The following is a 13,832-nucleotide window of genomic DNA, read 5'->3' as shown; positions in this document are numbered from 1 at the left end:
TTTTCCCACGCAGAAAATTTAACTCCGCCTCCCCTGTCCTGTCTTACCCGTCCCCATCACTCTGTCGCCGGGAGTCTGCTAATAGGGGGCGGCCATTTTGTGAGGGACATTTTTCATAAGTAGCCAGGAGAAGTGTTGGGACGCAGACTAATAGATCTGCGGTCCCAACTACCGGCCACAGAATACAGACGCGGCGGCGGGATAAGGCAGGTAGCGGCAGCGTAACAATAGCCCCTGCTATTGTTATGCCACTGGGGTAGCCCAATAAAAACAAAAGGCTGGAGATTTTCAGGTGTAATTTGATACACACCGTAATATATGTGTTGCAAATAGTTTTTTTCTATAATATTATACACAATTGAATGTAATAAGCTCAGTATTTACTTTCTTAACATCTTTTTTTATTTTAGTTTTGCCTTGGAAACCTTTAATACCTACTTCCCCTTGTTTCAGTGCCACCTATTATAAGTCTAAATATTTATTGAATGAAATTTAAGTAATGATATATTTTGATGGGTTTTCCGTTTAATATATTTTCGCAAATTTTTATTTTATTGTAATTACTGTATTATTGTTGTTGATGATGATTTTGTAATGTACCACTCTTTAGAAATTACTTCTTTTTCTCACTCATTGATGAAATGTTCTTATACAATAGTTTCATTATTTTTGCAAGATCATTCATAAGACATTGATTTATAATAGAGATGTGCGGGTTAGATTTTACCCGTTTTTTTCTGGTTCTCAAAGTGGGATCAAATTGGCTATCACATTAATTGGTCACATGTTTTGGATAGCCAATAAGGGGTGTGTTCTCGACAGTCGGGATCCCGACAGTCATTTACCAGATGTCGGGATCCGGGCTGTAAAAACGCAGACAGCCGGGTGCCCGATGGTCACCCTCTATTTTCCCTCGTGGGGGTCCACGACCCCCATAGAGGGAGAATAGAATAGGTTGCTTGCGTAGCGAGCCACCGCGCCCGTAGCGTGGCGAGTGCAACGAGCCCGCAAGAGGCTTTTTTGCGCTCGCCATGCTGTCTGAGTCCGGGCAGTCGGGATCCTGACGTCGGGCTAATGACTGTCAGGATCCCGACTTAAATATATACTAATGGCTCATTACCACAGTTAATAGCTTCTAACAAATATATAAAAAAATGTTTAATGACATAAATAAAATGTTTCCAAATCAGTCAAATTTATGAAATTGCCATGTTGCAATTGTAAAGAAAAAAAAACAATTTTGTTTCAATTATCTGAGCTAATTTGTAAATAAAATAGACAGAAATTATTTAATTGTTACCATGTCAGATAATTATTAATTGCCTTTTTTCTTTCAGCCAATCAGCAAGTTTCCTTTTTTGAGCAATGACATTTCATTCTGGCTTCCCAGTGAAGGATATTTGGAGAATGATTTTTATGATCTGGTTCGTAGCGTGGCAGGAGATATTGTGGAAGAAGTATCACTGATTGACCAATATACACATCCAAAGTAAGTTTTTATTTATTTATTTTTTATTTACATCTTTATTTAAAAACCTTCATTTGATGTTCTTTTTTAGAGCCTATTGAGTCCAATATGCGCACATACATAAACATATAGCCATACACCCATCATATTTATACTTTATTTTTTTCTTACTGCTTAATATTATTCATTCATTAAAGAAAGAAAGAAATAACCCTTTCATGCTGGTTTGTTGCAGAGAATACTTCTTATCATTTCATTTACTAATATAATTTAACAGAATTGTAAATGGTTTAACCCATTGAGTGCCAAGTAAATTTGTCAAAATAGGTGTGAAAATTCTGACGCAAACATTTTTATTCATCATAATGACCTATTATGTTTACCTTATTTAGGAACTATAATCTTTTTAAACATAATTTTTTTTATTTATATATATATATATATATATATATATATATAACTTGCCTGGACGGTGGCACTCGGAATAAATAACGACACGAAGACCAGTCTGGTGCAGTCAACGTTTCAATAGGAAACACCTATTTTCATCAGGACATAAAACATACAATAAAACACTCACCCTTTTATGTGCTCACCGCCCTTCACCACCCGGCGTGTGCGACGTGCGGGCGTCCTCCCGCTACGGCGCTCACGCATGACGTCACCACGTGTACCGTCACCAATACAATTATCATCGGCAAAAATATAACAGCTGTCCAAAAAAATAGCAACAGTTATAAAATACATATACAACGTATCCAATATAGCACTATACAAAAAACCAGAATAAACTTAATAGAAAAGTACAAATATTCATAAAAAGCAGTTAAGACCGAGAGTCTCATTTAACCCCTTTGGGCTCAAACTGTCAAGGGTAAAAATCCATTTCGCCTCCTTTTGGAGAAGCAATTTGGATCTATTACCCCCCCTGCTCAATGGTGGGATGTGATCAATAATCTTATGTTTTAAAGCTGTAGGTGAATGCCCCATTGTGGCATAATGGCGTGCTACGGGCTGTTCGCTAGTGCCTTTAAGCACTGCCGCCCTAATCGCCTGTCTATGTTGCGCCATTCTGACCTTAAATTGACAGTCAGTTTTTCCTACATAAAACTTGTCACATGGACAAACCAAAACATAAATGACAAACTGAGTAGAGCATGTCAACCGATAATTGATTTTGAACGATTGATTTTTAAAAGGATGTTTAATGGAGTCACCCACCCACATGTATCCACATGTGGTACATCCTGTACACTTAACGCATCCTAATCTGGGAGTACCCAGAAAGGTTTTAGCTGTTTCTTTATCAAAATTGGTCACATCGCTGTGTACCAGATAGTCCTTCAGATTGCGGCCTCTAGAATAACTGGTAACCAACCTCTTGTTTGCTAAACCCGGCAAATCTTTGTCAGAAGTGACAATTGGCCAATATGATTTGATGGCCGATCTCGCCACACCACTGGCTGTGTTATAGCGATTCGGCCAAAAAATACGGTTGTTACTTTGTTTCTTGGATTTGCTTTTAAGGGTTTTATGGCGAGGAATCGATAATACCCTTTCTTTAGTAGCAAGTAGAGAACTGTAATCATATCCTCTCTCCACAAATTTTGACATCATTTTATCAAGTTGTACCACAAGGTCAATATCATCGTTACAGATCCGTCTCACCCGCAGCATCTGTGAGTAAGGTAACCCACTGATGACTGCTGGCGGATGGAAACTGGACGGTGATAGGAGCATATTTCTATCAGTAGTTTTCACAAATAGCGATGTTTTAAGAGCTCCTTGTGTAAGTGAAATACGGACGTCCAAAAAATCAATCTGTGTGTCGGAGATGGTACAAGTCAATTTGATGGGACTATTACTTAAATTCTGACGTTCTATGATTGCAGAGAGGGCATCGGCCGATCCCCTCCATAGCAAAATCATATCGTCGATATATCGAGCATAATAAACGATATTTTCAAAGATGGCAGGATCAAAAAAGAAAATTTCATGCTCAACTGCCATCATGAAGGCATTAGCGTACGATGGGGCCACTGAAGACCCCATCGCACAGCCAGAGACCTGTAAATAAAACTTCCCATCATAGAAAAAATAATTTTTGGTTAATACCATCTCTAACAAATCACAGAAAAATCTGACGTCGGGCCCTTGGTACTGGGGACTATTGGAGATAAGCATACGAGTAGCAGAGATGCCTTGAGCATGCGGAATGCTCGTATATAATGCGTTAACATCGATGCTGCATAATAAACATCCTGGTGGTATATCAGTTAGTTTATCCAGGGCCAACAGTAATGAAGTAGTATCTTTTAAAGTGTACTTAGAACTTTGTACTACGGGTTGCAAATAGACATCCAAATATGCCGATACCGTTTGGAAAATGGATCCCCTGGCAGAGATTATTGGTCTGCCAGGGGGATTATCCAAACGTTTGTGTATCTTAGGCAATGTGTATAATAATGGCTTCTTAGGGAAATCACATGTTAGTAACTTCTTAATCTTATTGTTAATAATGCCACTATCGACTGCTGCACTAATATACCCATCTAATTCACGTTTGAATGCATTGGTTGGATCTGCTGCTAACAGTTGGTATGTAGACGTGTCGACCAGTTGACGTTGGATTTCACTTTTATAATCATGTAAGTTCTGAATAACAATCGCGCCGCCTTTGTCGGCAGCGCGAATTACTATATCACGTCTAGCACTCAGAGCAGTTAATGCATCAAATTGTGTTTTATTCAGGTTACGGTGTACATATATATATATCAAATGTGAGCGACGCTGGCATTTTTAGAGGATATTTTGCACATCTCTCACAGAGACTTGGAACTCTAAGGGTTAATATGTGTGTGGCCATTTTTACTATGGGATCCTTTTACATTCTGTATGGGTATGAATCATAGGGTCGACAGTGATTAAGTCGACCACTGTAGGTCGACAGTCACTAGGTCGACCTATGAAATAGGTCGATATGGTCATTAGGTTGACACAAGCATTATGCCGCCATGGAAAGGTTGACACGAAAAAAGGTTGACATGAGTTTTCAGTGTATTTTGTGTCTATGCCGACCTAAGTCGACATGGACACCATATGAGGGTACAGCATCCCCTATCTGTGCTCGGCACACTATTATATTCTCACTCTATGACCTCTTGGATATAAAAGTATGAAAAAAAACTTTTTTAACAAAAACATGACAAAGTCATGTAGACCTTTTTCATGCCGACCTAATGCATGTTGACATGTTTATTTGTCAACCTAATGACCACATGGAAGGGGGGGTGCGGGGGCTGCGTGGGCAATGCAGGAGGATTTCCCACCTTCCCAGGGGGCGGCAGGGTGACCCGATTTTTCGGGAGCCTCCCGCCCATTCCAGGAGGGTAGGCAAGCCTCGTTTATTTTAGTTCATGTCAACACTAAACATCATTAAGTATCAGGTGTAGTATGTTATTTATTCCGGCCTCAGCATGAAGCCTTTGCTCATTCCCAGTGAGCAGTCCTTTTTGTTAATCTATTACTGCTCAAAGGAGCATTTTACAGGGGAGGACATTTAATATAACTGCTAGAATGTTTAAAAATCACCCGCTGCTGGGAGCCCTCGCACAAAACCTTCTGTGCTTCATCTTGTGACAGTATATTCTTGTTTTAAGAGCTCCCTGGAAGTGTCACCGATAATGCTGACATCCCCCTATTCACCAAATACAAAGCAAAGGTGTTGCTTTGAGATGTCATTTTATATCATAGATTGTGACAGGAGCATCAGGCTTTTATATCAGATTCAAGATACACAATAGAATTTCATAAGGAACGAAGCCATGGTCATTTTAGCATGTAAAAAATTGTTCAGTCACTTAACGCCTATGTTTTATGAACAAATAAATCTTTAAGGTATGTGAAACACAAAAGGTTGTCTAATGCTCACCATTTTAATAATGTGTTTTTATCAATCCAATTAAACGATTCTTTGGAGTGTGTTTATAGTATTGAAGTATTAAGCTAACGCAGTGGTTCCTCAAGCTACTTCAATGGTTCAGGTTTTAAGGATATCCATGTTTGAGCACAGTTGAACAAATTAGTACCGTAGTCTCTTTGGTTTAAGCATCGGTCATGAATATCTTTTAAACCTGGGCAATTGGGTGCTTAAGGACCATGTTTGGGAACTACTAGGTTAAAGCCCTGAAATGTAACATTCCCTATCACTACAGTAAATTATCATTGTGATTTGGAATGTGTTTTTGGATGAATTTTTCATTTACAAGATGTTAAGACATCTTGTAAATGAAAAATTTCTAAAAATGAAATTAGGTGATTTTGCCCATAGCAACCAACCATATTCTGTCTATCATTTTCACAGAATAGAGAAATGATACACAGAATATGATTGGTTGCTACTGTATGTGCAACATCACCTCTTTTCATTTTTATAAGCTTTATTAAATTTACCCCATGGTCACAGTCAGATTTGGATCACAACTGGGACCTTATGTTTGAACTTCAATAAATCCTATGCACCTCAGAACGAGCTACAACCCAACATAAAGGGATCAAAAGCACCGTCTCTGGCTCGACAAGTCCCTAAAAGATAAGCATTTTGGAGCTTTCTAAGTAGCCCAAAATAGGAAAGACTAATGCAAGTGCTGTTAATCGTAAAGCAAGAAATATTGAATCTACCTTAAACATGTGGAAACCGCAATGTTTTAAAAACAATATTACAATAATAAAAAGGCCCCTTTCAGGAGACAGGTTACGATATAACAATATGGACATAAGCCAAACCAATGAAGAAGCAGTTACTTCAGGAAGTCCTATCAATCTTTGGGGTTTATTCTAGTTCATTCTTTCTGACAAAATCCTTCTTAGATGGACAAAACCATGTGCACTGCAGGGGGGCAGATGTAACGTGCAGAGAGAATTAGATTTGGGTGAGTTATTTTGTTTCTGTGCAGGGAAAATACTGACTGCATGATTTTACACTGCAATATAGATCTCACTTTGAAGAAAAACCCCACCCAAATCTAATTCTCTCTGCACAAGTTACATCTGCCCCACCCGCAGTGCACATGGTTTTGTCCATCTAAGAAGGATTTTGTCAGAAAGAATGAACTAGAATAACCCCCTTTGTGTTAATGCATAACTAAAGGTGACTGGGGTGCTAATTCTAAGGTGATATAGAAGTGCCTGCACTTGTCCAGCAAATGTTGCTACAAAGTCCTTCCTTTATGTACAGACATCAAATGTGCAAGGATTGAGAAACCAACTCCAGCGTCTGTATACTCAGTAATACCAACTGGTGCATTATTTATTATTTATTTATTTACAGTTTATTATATAGCGCGGCATATTCCGTTGCGCTTTACAATTGGAAACAACAGTGGTTAAACAAACTGGGTGATTAAACAAACTGGGTAGATACAAACCGACAAGGAGGTAGGAGGGCCCTGCTCGCAATCTTACAATCTATAGGGATAATAGAAGGGATACATAAGGATAGAATTCCATAGCATGGCAGTCCTATCAGATTACAAGACAGTCCTGCTGGGATGCAATTAGATATGAATGCTACTGGAGGTTGTTTGGGGGTCCTGAATATGATAAGCTAGCCTGAAAAGGTGAGTTTTCAGGGAACGCTTGAAATTTTGGAGGCTTAAGGAGAGTCTTAGTGTGCATGGAAGGGCGTTCCATAAGGTGGGTGCTGCCTGACAAAGATCCTGCAAGTGTAAGTGGGAGCAGGTAATAAGTGTGGATGAGAGACGCAGATCTTGTGCAGAGCGGAGAGGTCAGGTGAAAATATATTTTGAGATAAGTGAAGAGATATAAATCGGTGTAGTCAGAGTAATGGCTTTGTATACAAGTAGAAGTATTTTATATTGAATGCAATAATATACAGGCAACCAATGGAGGGATTGACAGAGTGGATCAGCAGACGATGAACATCTAGCCATGAAGATCAGCCTCGCAGCTGCATTCAAAATGGCTTGTAGTGGTGAGAGTCTTTTCTTAAGAAGACTGGTAAGGAGGCTATTGCAATAGTCAATGTGTGGTATAATGAGTGCATGGATTAGAGTGTTTGCAGTGTCTTGTGTAAGGTACGGACGAATTTTGGATATGTTTTTTAGATGCATGTAACAAGATTTTGAGACAGATTGATTGTGAGGAATAAAGGACAGTTTAGAATCGAGGATGATTCCTAGGCAGCGAGCTTGTGGAGTAGGATTAATTGTTGTGTTCTCAACAGTGATAGAGATATCAGCTTGGTAACTACTCTTGGCTGGTAGGAATACTGTATAATTAATTCTGTTTTGGAAATGTTGAGTTTGAGGTGGCGAGATGACGTCCAAGATGAAATGCCAGAAAGACATTCAGAGACACGGAGCAATACTGATGGTGACAATTCCGGGGAGGATAGATAGATATGAGTATCATCAGCGTACATATGATACTGAAATCCAAAAGAGTTGATTAGTTTCCCAAGTCCATCCTTAGATGCACCATTGAAACATGCATCAACACCAGTTTGGCGGTATCAGTTTCTATGTTCAAGTTTGGCCTCCTATGTGTCTTCATTCTCAAGAGTCTCAAATTTTGGTATCAGTATGATTTTTAAGGAGGAATGATTTTACTTTTGTAGATGTTTATATGAGCGCCAGTGCTGTGGAATGAAAGAAACAGAGGAAATCTATAATGGAGCTACAAGAGTATGTTATACAGTATTTTTTAGGGGGCATATTTTAGCCATATTTCTTAGCTGTCTAGATCAACAAGAAATTAAGCGCGGATTGCTCCGTGTGTGCCCCCGAGCGACAACGATGCGCAGTCCCACGCGTCGCCATCATCTGACTAGATCTTGAGTACATGTGGTCAAGATCTAGTCAGATTGCCAGTGTTCTCATCAGAGAACACTGGTCAGAACATATTGCTCAGCACACTTCACTAGCATTTGTGTCAGCAATGTGTGCTGAGTGATCGCTGCCAAACTACATCGCTCACCACTGGGCTGATGTCATCCCCATGTGTTTGGGACTTTAGACTTCATATAGTTTAAGGTAAGACTACAGTGAGTATCCAATTGGTCCTGATGCACTTCTGCTGGTAAAATGGGCTAGTATTCCATATCAGACTATCCAATTATGGCAAAATGGCCCGTTTTCAGGGGATAACACATCCGAGATAACTTCCTGGAACATTATGATGTCATGGATCTGCGGGCTGCTTATCAGGAATTATGCTTTACAGGCTTGAGGCACCCAAAGCATAATCTGTTATAAGTGTCGGGTTATTTTATTTATTTATTAATAGTTTCTTATTGAAGAGCCTCCGGTGTATTCATTAGCTGCAGGAATCTACCACAGCTAATTGGATATCACCTTCAGAATGCACTGACCTTGTTACTTATATGAAACAATCCTGCCCAGCCAAAGGGAGCTATGGTTGTTACAAGCAACTCAGTCCTGTTGAGGGCATAAGACTGTGATTTAAAATTAAAGTACAGTAGTAAAGCTATATTGCTTGTCTGCGGTGACTTTTGCATAGAGAGCATTGTTTGTTTGAATGTTTCACAGTAGTCGTTGACTTTAGGGACATAATAACTCCAATTTATCTAAATTGCTTCTAGAACTTATAGTAGGATCAAGACAAATTACTTAACTGATATCTTTGCTCCCTGTAGAGTCCTACTCCTGAGCCACACACATGAAGTTTCCAAACGCAAAATTTCTGATAATTCCTGGCAAAATTCCCCATCAATGTACTGTATATAACCCATGGATAAATATATATATATATATATTTAACATCAAAGCTAACAACATTACATTATCTCTATTATTTGTTCTTGAATTAGGTTTGATTATCCTATGGTGTTGGCCTCTCAAGATTCCCTTCAAAGCCACCCACCTCTCATCCTAACCCACTGCTCCATGCTCCTTGCTCATCTGTGTCACCCTTATCTCTTTGCTCCTTCCCTTAAAGGCCCCCATACATTAGTCCGACTTGTCCTAGGGACAAGTCGGACCTGATTTCACCCTGCAGCTCCCCGGGAGGGGGACACACGATTAGGCACTTGATGTGCCAAGGTTTGCATATGATAAATCGCATGGATTTATCATATGCAGTCCCCGGGGAGCTGCAGGAGGAGGGAGCCATGCGGGGGACATCAGCGGGCGGGGGATGCCGGCTATAGAGAGCCGAGCAGGGGGAGGCTGCATAGGGAGCCGGGCAGGAGGCACCTGAAGCTGTTGTGGTGGGGTGACAGTGGGAGCAGGGCGCCAGGCAGGGAGGATGACGCACGCTGGCTTTCGGGTAGCGGCGGGAGCCGGCACGGGAGGAACAGATAACTTGAAAAAAAAAAAGCCCATACAGATGACTAGCAAGCCATTGATTGGCTGAGAGAGGACTCAGCCAATTAATGGCTTGCTAGTCATCTGGGCTTTTTTTTTTTAAGTTATCTGTTCCTCCCGGCTCGCGCCGCTGCCCGGCAGCCAGCGTGCGTCATCCTCCCTGCCCGGCGCCCTACTCCCGCTGTCACCCCACCACAACAGGTCAGGTGCCTCCTGCCTGGCTCCCTATGCAGCCTCCCCCTGCTCGGCTCTCTATAGCCGGCATCCCCGGCCCGCTGTCAACCCCCGCATGGCTCCTGGGCTGGGCTGCACATAAGATTTAGCAAATCTTATGTGCAGCCCGTCCGACCTCCCGACCCCGATCCGATGCGCACGGGACCGTGCATCGGATCGGAGGGGGTGTGTGCAAGTGCGATTTGGGCCGATTTCACGACCCGATTCATCCGAATCGGATGAAATCGTGCCCAAATCGCATAGTGTATGGGGGCCTTTAGAATGTAAGCCCACAAGAGCCCTCTTTCCTCATGTGCTTGATTTCTGCCACGCTGTTGCTTATTTAAGTATTATGACTGTTGATGCAGCAACATTTATAAACCATGTCTTTGTCCTGCGAAGTCTTGTACTATAATACCCCTTTCACATCGCACTTTTAAAACGGTATATTGCCGTTTTTTTCCCTTTTTAAAACGTTTAAGGCTGCAGTGTGAATGCACCACAGCCGATTTACCGTTTAAAGTTAACTGGCATTTCGAACCGTGTAAAAAGCAGAGTCCTACACGGTTCCTTGCCGTTTTTTCTGCAATGTGAATGTGTACAGTTTCACTGAAACGGTATTTCAGGCAAAGAATAGAGCTACAGAGCACTGATAGGCTGTCCCCTGCGTGGTACTTTACACTCACGGTCGGTAAGAGAATGTCAGTCAGGTTACTGTAGATACGGCATTAGCTTAAAAAGTGATTACACACTAAATACAAATATAAAGTATAATATGTTATAATAAAATTAACAGATGTGCACAATTGTGCCGGTTTCAGTCATCTACAGCTGGCGCAAGTGACGCTGCGTTACGGGTATAGCCGCATAACAATGTCTTTGTTTTCCCATATTAAAGATGGTCGCTTCGACTCTCTATAGCGTTGTCGTTGACAACCAATTACATTTCTGAGGAAGAGACACGGGGTGTCTATCCCGGAAGTTCAGTAATATTGGCATCGTCGGGGAAAGTCGACTCACAGTCTCTGGTCACGGTGTTGGCTGGTGTCGTTCGTTCCTCCTGAAGCCCGTCTCCCGGTCACGTCGCATCCTCAGGCCCGATCCCCGCCCATCTCCGTGTGCGCCCCCTACCTGAGCAAACCTATGAGTGTTTCACTGGTTGTCATCCGGCTGGAGCTTGCGGAGCACTCTCCCCTACCATTGGGCTTCCAATACCGTGCCGGTAAGTAAGCACACAAAGCCCCAACATACCGCTGATGGCAGCTATGCATCATATCACCAGTGTTATGCCTTGCCATAGCTTCTGACCCATGCACTTGTAACCTGCATTTAAAACGGTAATCTGGCCACTATTAAGGCTCTGACCCGTTTTAATTACCGTTTTAAAATACCGGTTTTTAAAACGGGTCTGCGATGTGAAAGTGGTATCAGTAACTCTTTTCTTGTTTTAATCATTTGTTTATGTACTTTGTTAGGCATTGCAGAACACTTATACCCCTTTCACATCGCAGACACGGTTTAATAACCGGTATTTTAAAACGGTAATTAAAACGGGTCAGAGCCTTAACAGTGACCCAGATTACCGTTTTAAATACCGGTTACGTGTCATTCACATAGCACTTGAAACGTTTCATCCAGAACACGTTTCAAGTGCTATGTGTGCCTTTTGCCTGTGCTAAGAATTTGGGGTACAGGCGTCCTTTAACCCCTTGAGTGGTGGGTTTTACTGGGGCAGGACAAACCTACCAGGGCAGGTTTATCCTGCCCCAGCAAAACCCACCACAGAAAGCCAGAAGCAGCCCGCCCCCCTCGCCTCCGCTCCGGCGTTAGTACGCCGGAGCTTCCTTGCTGCCTCTCTCCCCGAGTCCCCCCTGCCTAAGCCGCGGCGCCTGTCATATTTAGCAGTGACGTCGGCGGCAGGCTGGGGGATGTTCGCTGCTCGGAAGGACTCCGAGTCCCCCCGAGCCTGGCCGACCATACCCGAGCCTGCCGCCGACGTCACTGTAAAATGAGTGACAGGCTGTCGGACGGGCTGGGCTGGCTGGCGGGCGGGTCAGAGAAGCTCCGGCGTACCGATCGCCGGAGCACAGGTACAGGGGGGGGGGACAATGACTGGGGGGACAGAAGGTGGTCACGGGGGTGTCCCGTAGAGGTGCTGCGCCAGTGGTGCACACCTGGACACCACTGGCGCGCACCTATTGTATAGCAGTGGGATTGTGCTTGTGCTTGTGCTGTTTGCCTGAAATACCGTTTCAGACAAACTGTACACATTCACATTGCACAAAAAACGGCAAGGAACCGTGTAGGACTCTGCTTTTTACACGGTTCGAAATGCCAGTTAATTTAAAACGGTAAATTGCCTGTGGTGCATTCACAGTGCACCCTTAAACGTTTTAAAAAGGGAAAAAAACGGCAATATACCGTTTTAAAAGTGCGATGTGAAAGGGGTATTAGGGCACCATATAAAAAGGATAATAATAAATACAAGATGATTTTTGTTGTCCTCCTATAGTCCAATTGCCTGAACTGGTCAGGTGGTCATGATAATGGACTGGGAAGCCTACCGAGGACCATTTTATGTTATTTTTTTACATTCAGTTTTAAAACATTGAAGTCTGTAGAATCTAGTGTTTCATCTTTAGACTCAAAATACAATTCAACAGACATGTAGAAATTATTTTCTTCAGCAATATGTTGTGCCGTATTGTTTACCAAGGTCTATAACATCTGTTTGGGAAAAGTGCATGTAAGAAAAACAAATTTTGTGTTGTATTACATATTTTTTTTTTTTTTTTTTTGAAGAATAATAGATCTAGCTCAGCTCAGTCTGTTGTTTTAAATTGCAAGTTTGGAAGTGTTCCTAAAGTTTATTTTAGTGGAAACATGATCTCTATATCAGCACAGTGGGAAAAGTGTTTTTTTTTTTTTTTCTGTGGAAGTCAATTACAATTACAACCCTCACTATGGAAACCGCAGAGATGATAAGATAAAAGCCTACTACTGAATGTTTTTCTTTTGATAGTTCTGTTTTCGTAGTTATTGGTAATGGCTTCAGTTCCGAGAAACAAACACTCTTATTTTTCAGCACTGCTCTGTACTGTAGTTTAGCCAGTTCACTCTTAAGCTGTGTAAACACGGTGTGATTTTGGCTGTCGGTTTTGACTATATAGTCACCGTGAGTACACAGAATCGCACCATGTGTACACAGCTTTAAGATGTGTCCACACGGGCCAATCCGGCAGTTCCCGATATCGAATCGAGTGCCGGCAACTGCTGTCAGGGAGGGAGGGACGTTTTGTCGGGGGGGAGCAGCATGACCCTGGTTCCAAGATAGAAGAAATAGACTGCTGCACAGTCTATTTCTACATCTCATGATGATGCCCTGGGGCTGCACATCAGGATTGGGTGCTGCATAGCATGGTGCGATTTACACTATGTGCTCTGCGATTTTGACTATATAGTCAGAATCGATAGTGCAAATTGCACCGTGTGTGCACAGTATTACTGTTGTAGGTTCTTAATTCTTAAATTGGAAATATTTTGCTACAGTTGTTGGTATTTACAGTTGTTGGGGCCTCAACATGAAGAGAACATCCCCACAGAAAGCATGGACAGTTAGGGTGAGTTGTTAATACCCATATCCAACTGGCAGTAAATCCATGAGCTGATAAATAGCGTCCACCTACACAATAACTCCAAGGAGCTTAAACATTTTTATAATACAGTTGTGTTATACTGCTTATTCATATTTATTTCCTTTATGTTTTAGCTTTCATTATATCTTCTTTAATACTGTTATACACCTT

General features: G+C 41.8%; 1 protein-coding gene across 3 annotated transcripts in view; it reads left to right on the top strand.

Moving 5' to 3' along the window:
* The window catches only part of FARS2 (phenylalanyl-tRNA synthetase 2, mitochondrial), a 353,709-nt gene that overhangs the window by 265,704 nt on the left and 74,173 nt on the right, over positions 1–13,832 (top strand). For all 3 annotated transcript variants that reach the window (XM_083187986.1, XM_083187988.1, XM_083187987.1), the window contains one exon: positions 1,338–1,489. In XM_083187986.1, the coding sequence (XP_083044112.1) occupies positions 1,338–1,489 (152 nt within the window). The remainder of the gene's footprint in view (positions 1–1,337; positions 1,490–13,832) is intronic.

Source organism: Crinia signifera, chromosome 5, assembly GCF_055691185.1.
Source record: "Crinia signifera chromosome 5, ASM5569118v1, whole genome shotgun sequence".
Classification (NCBI taxonomy): domain Eukaryota; kingdom Metazoa; phylum Chordata; class Amphibia; order Anura; family Myobatrachidae; genus Crinia; species Crinia signifera.
Note: the sequence above shows the minus strand (reverse complement) of the source record. Positions and strands in the feature narration are given on the sequence as shown.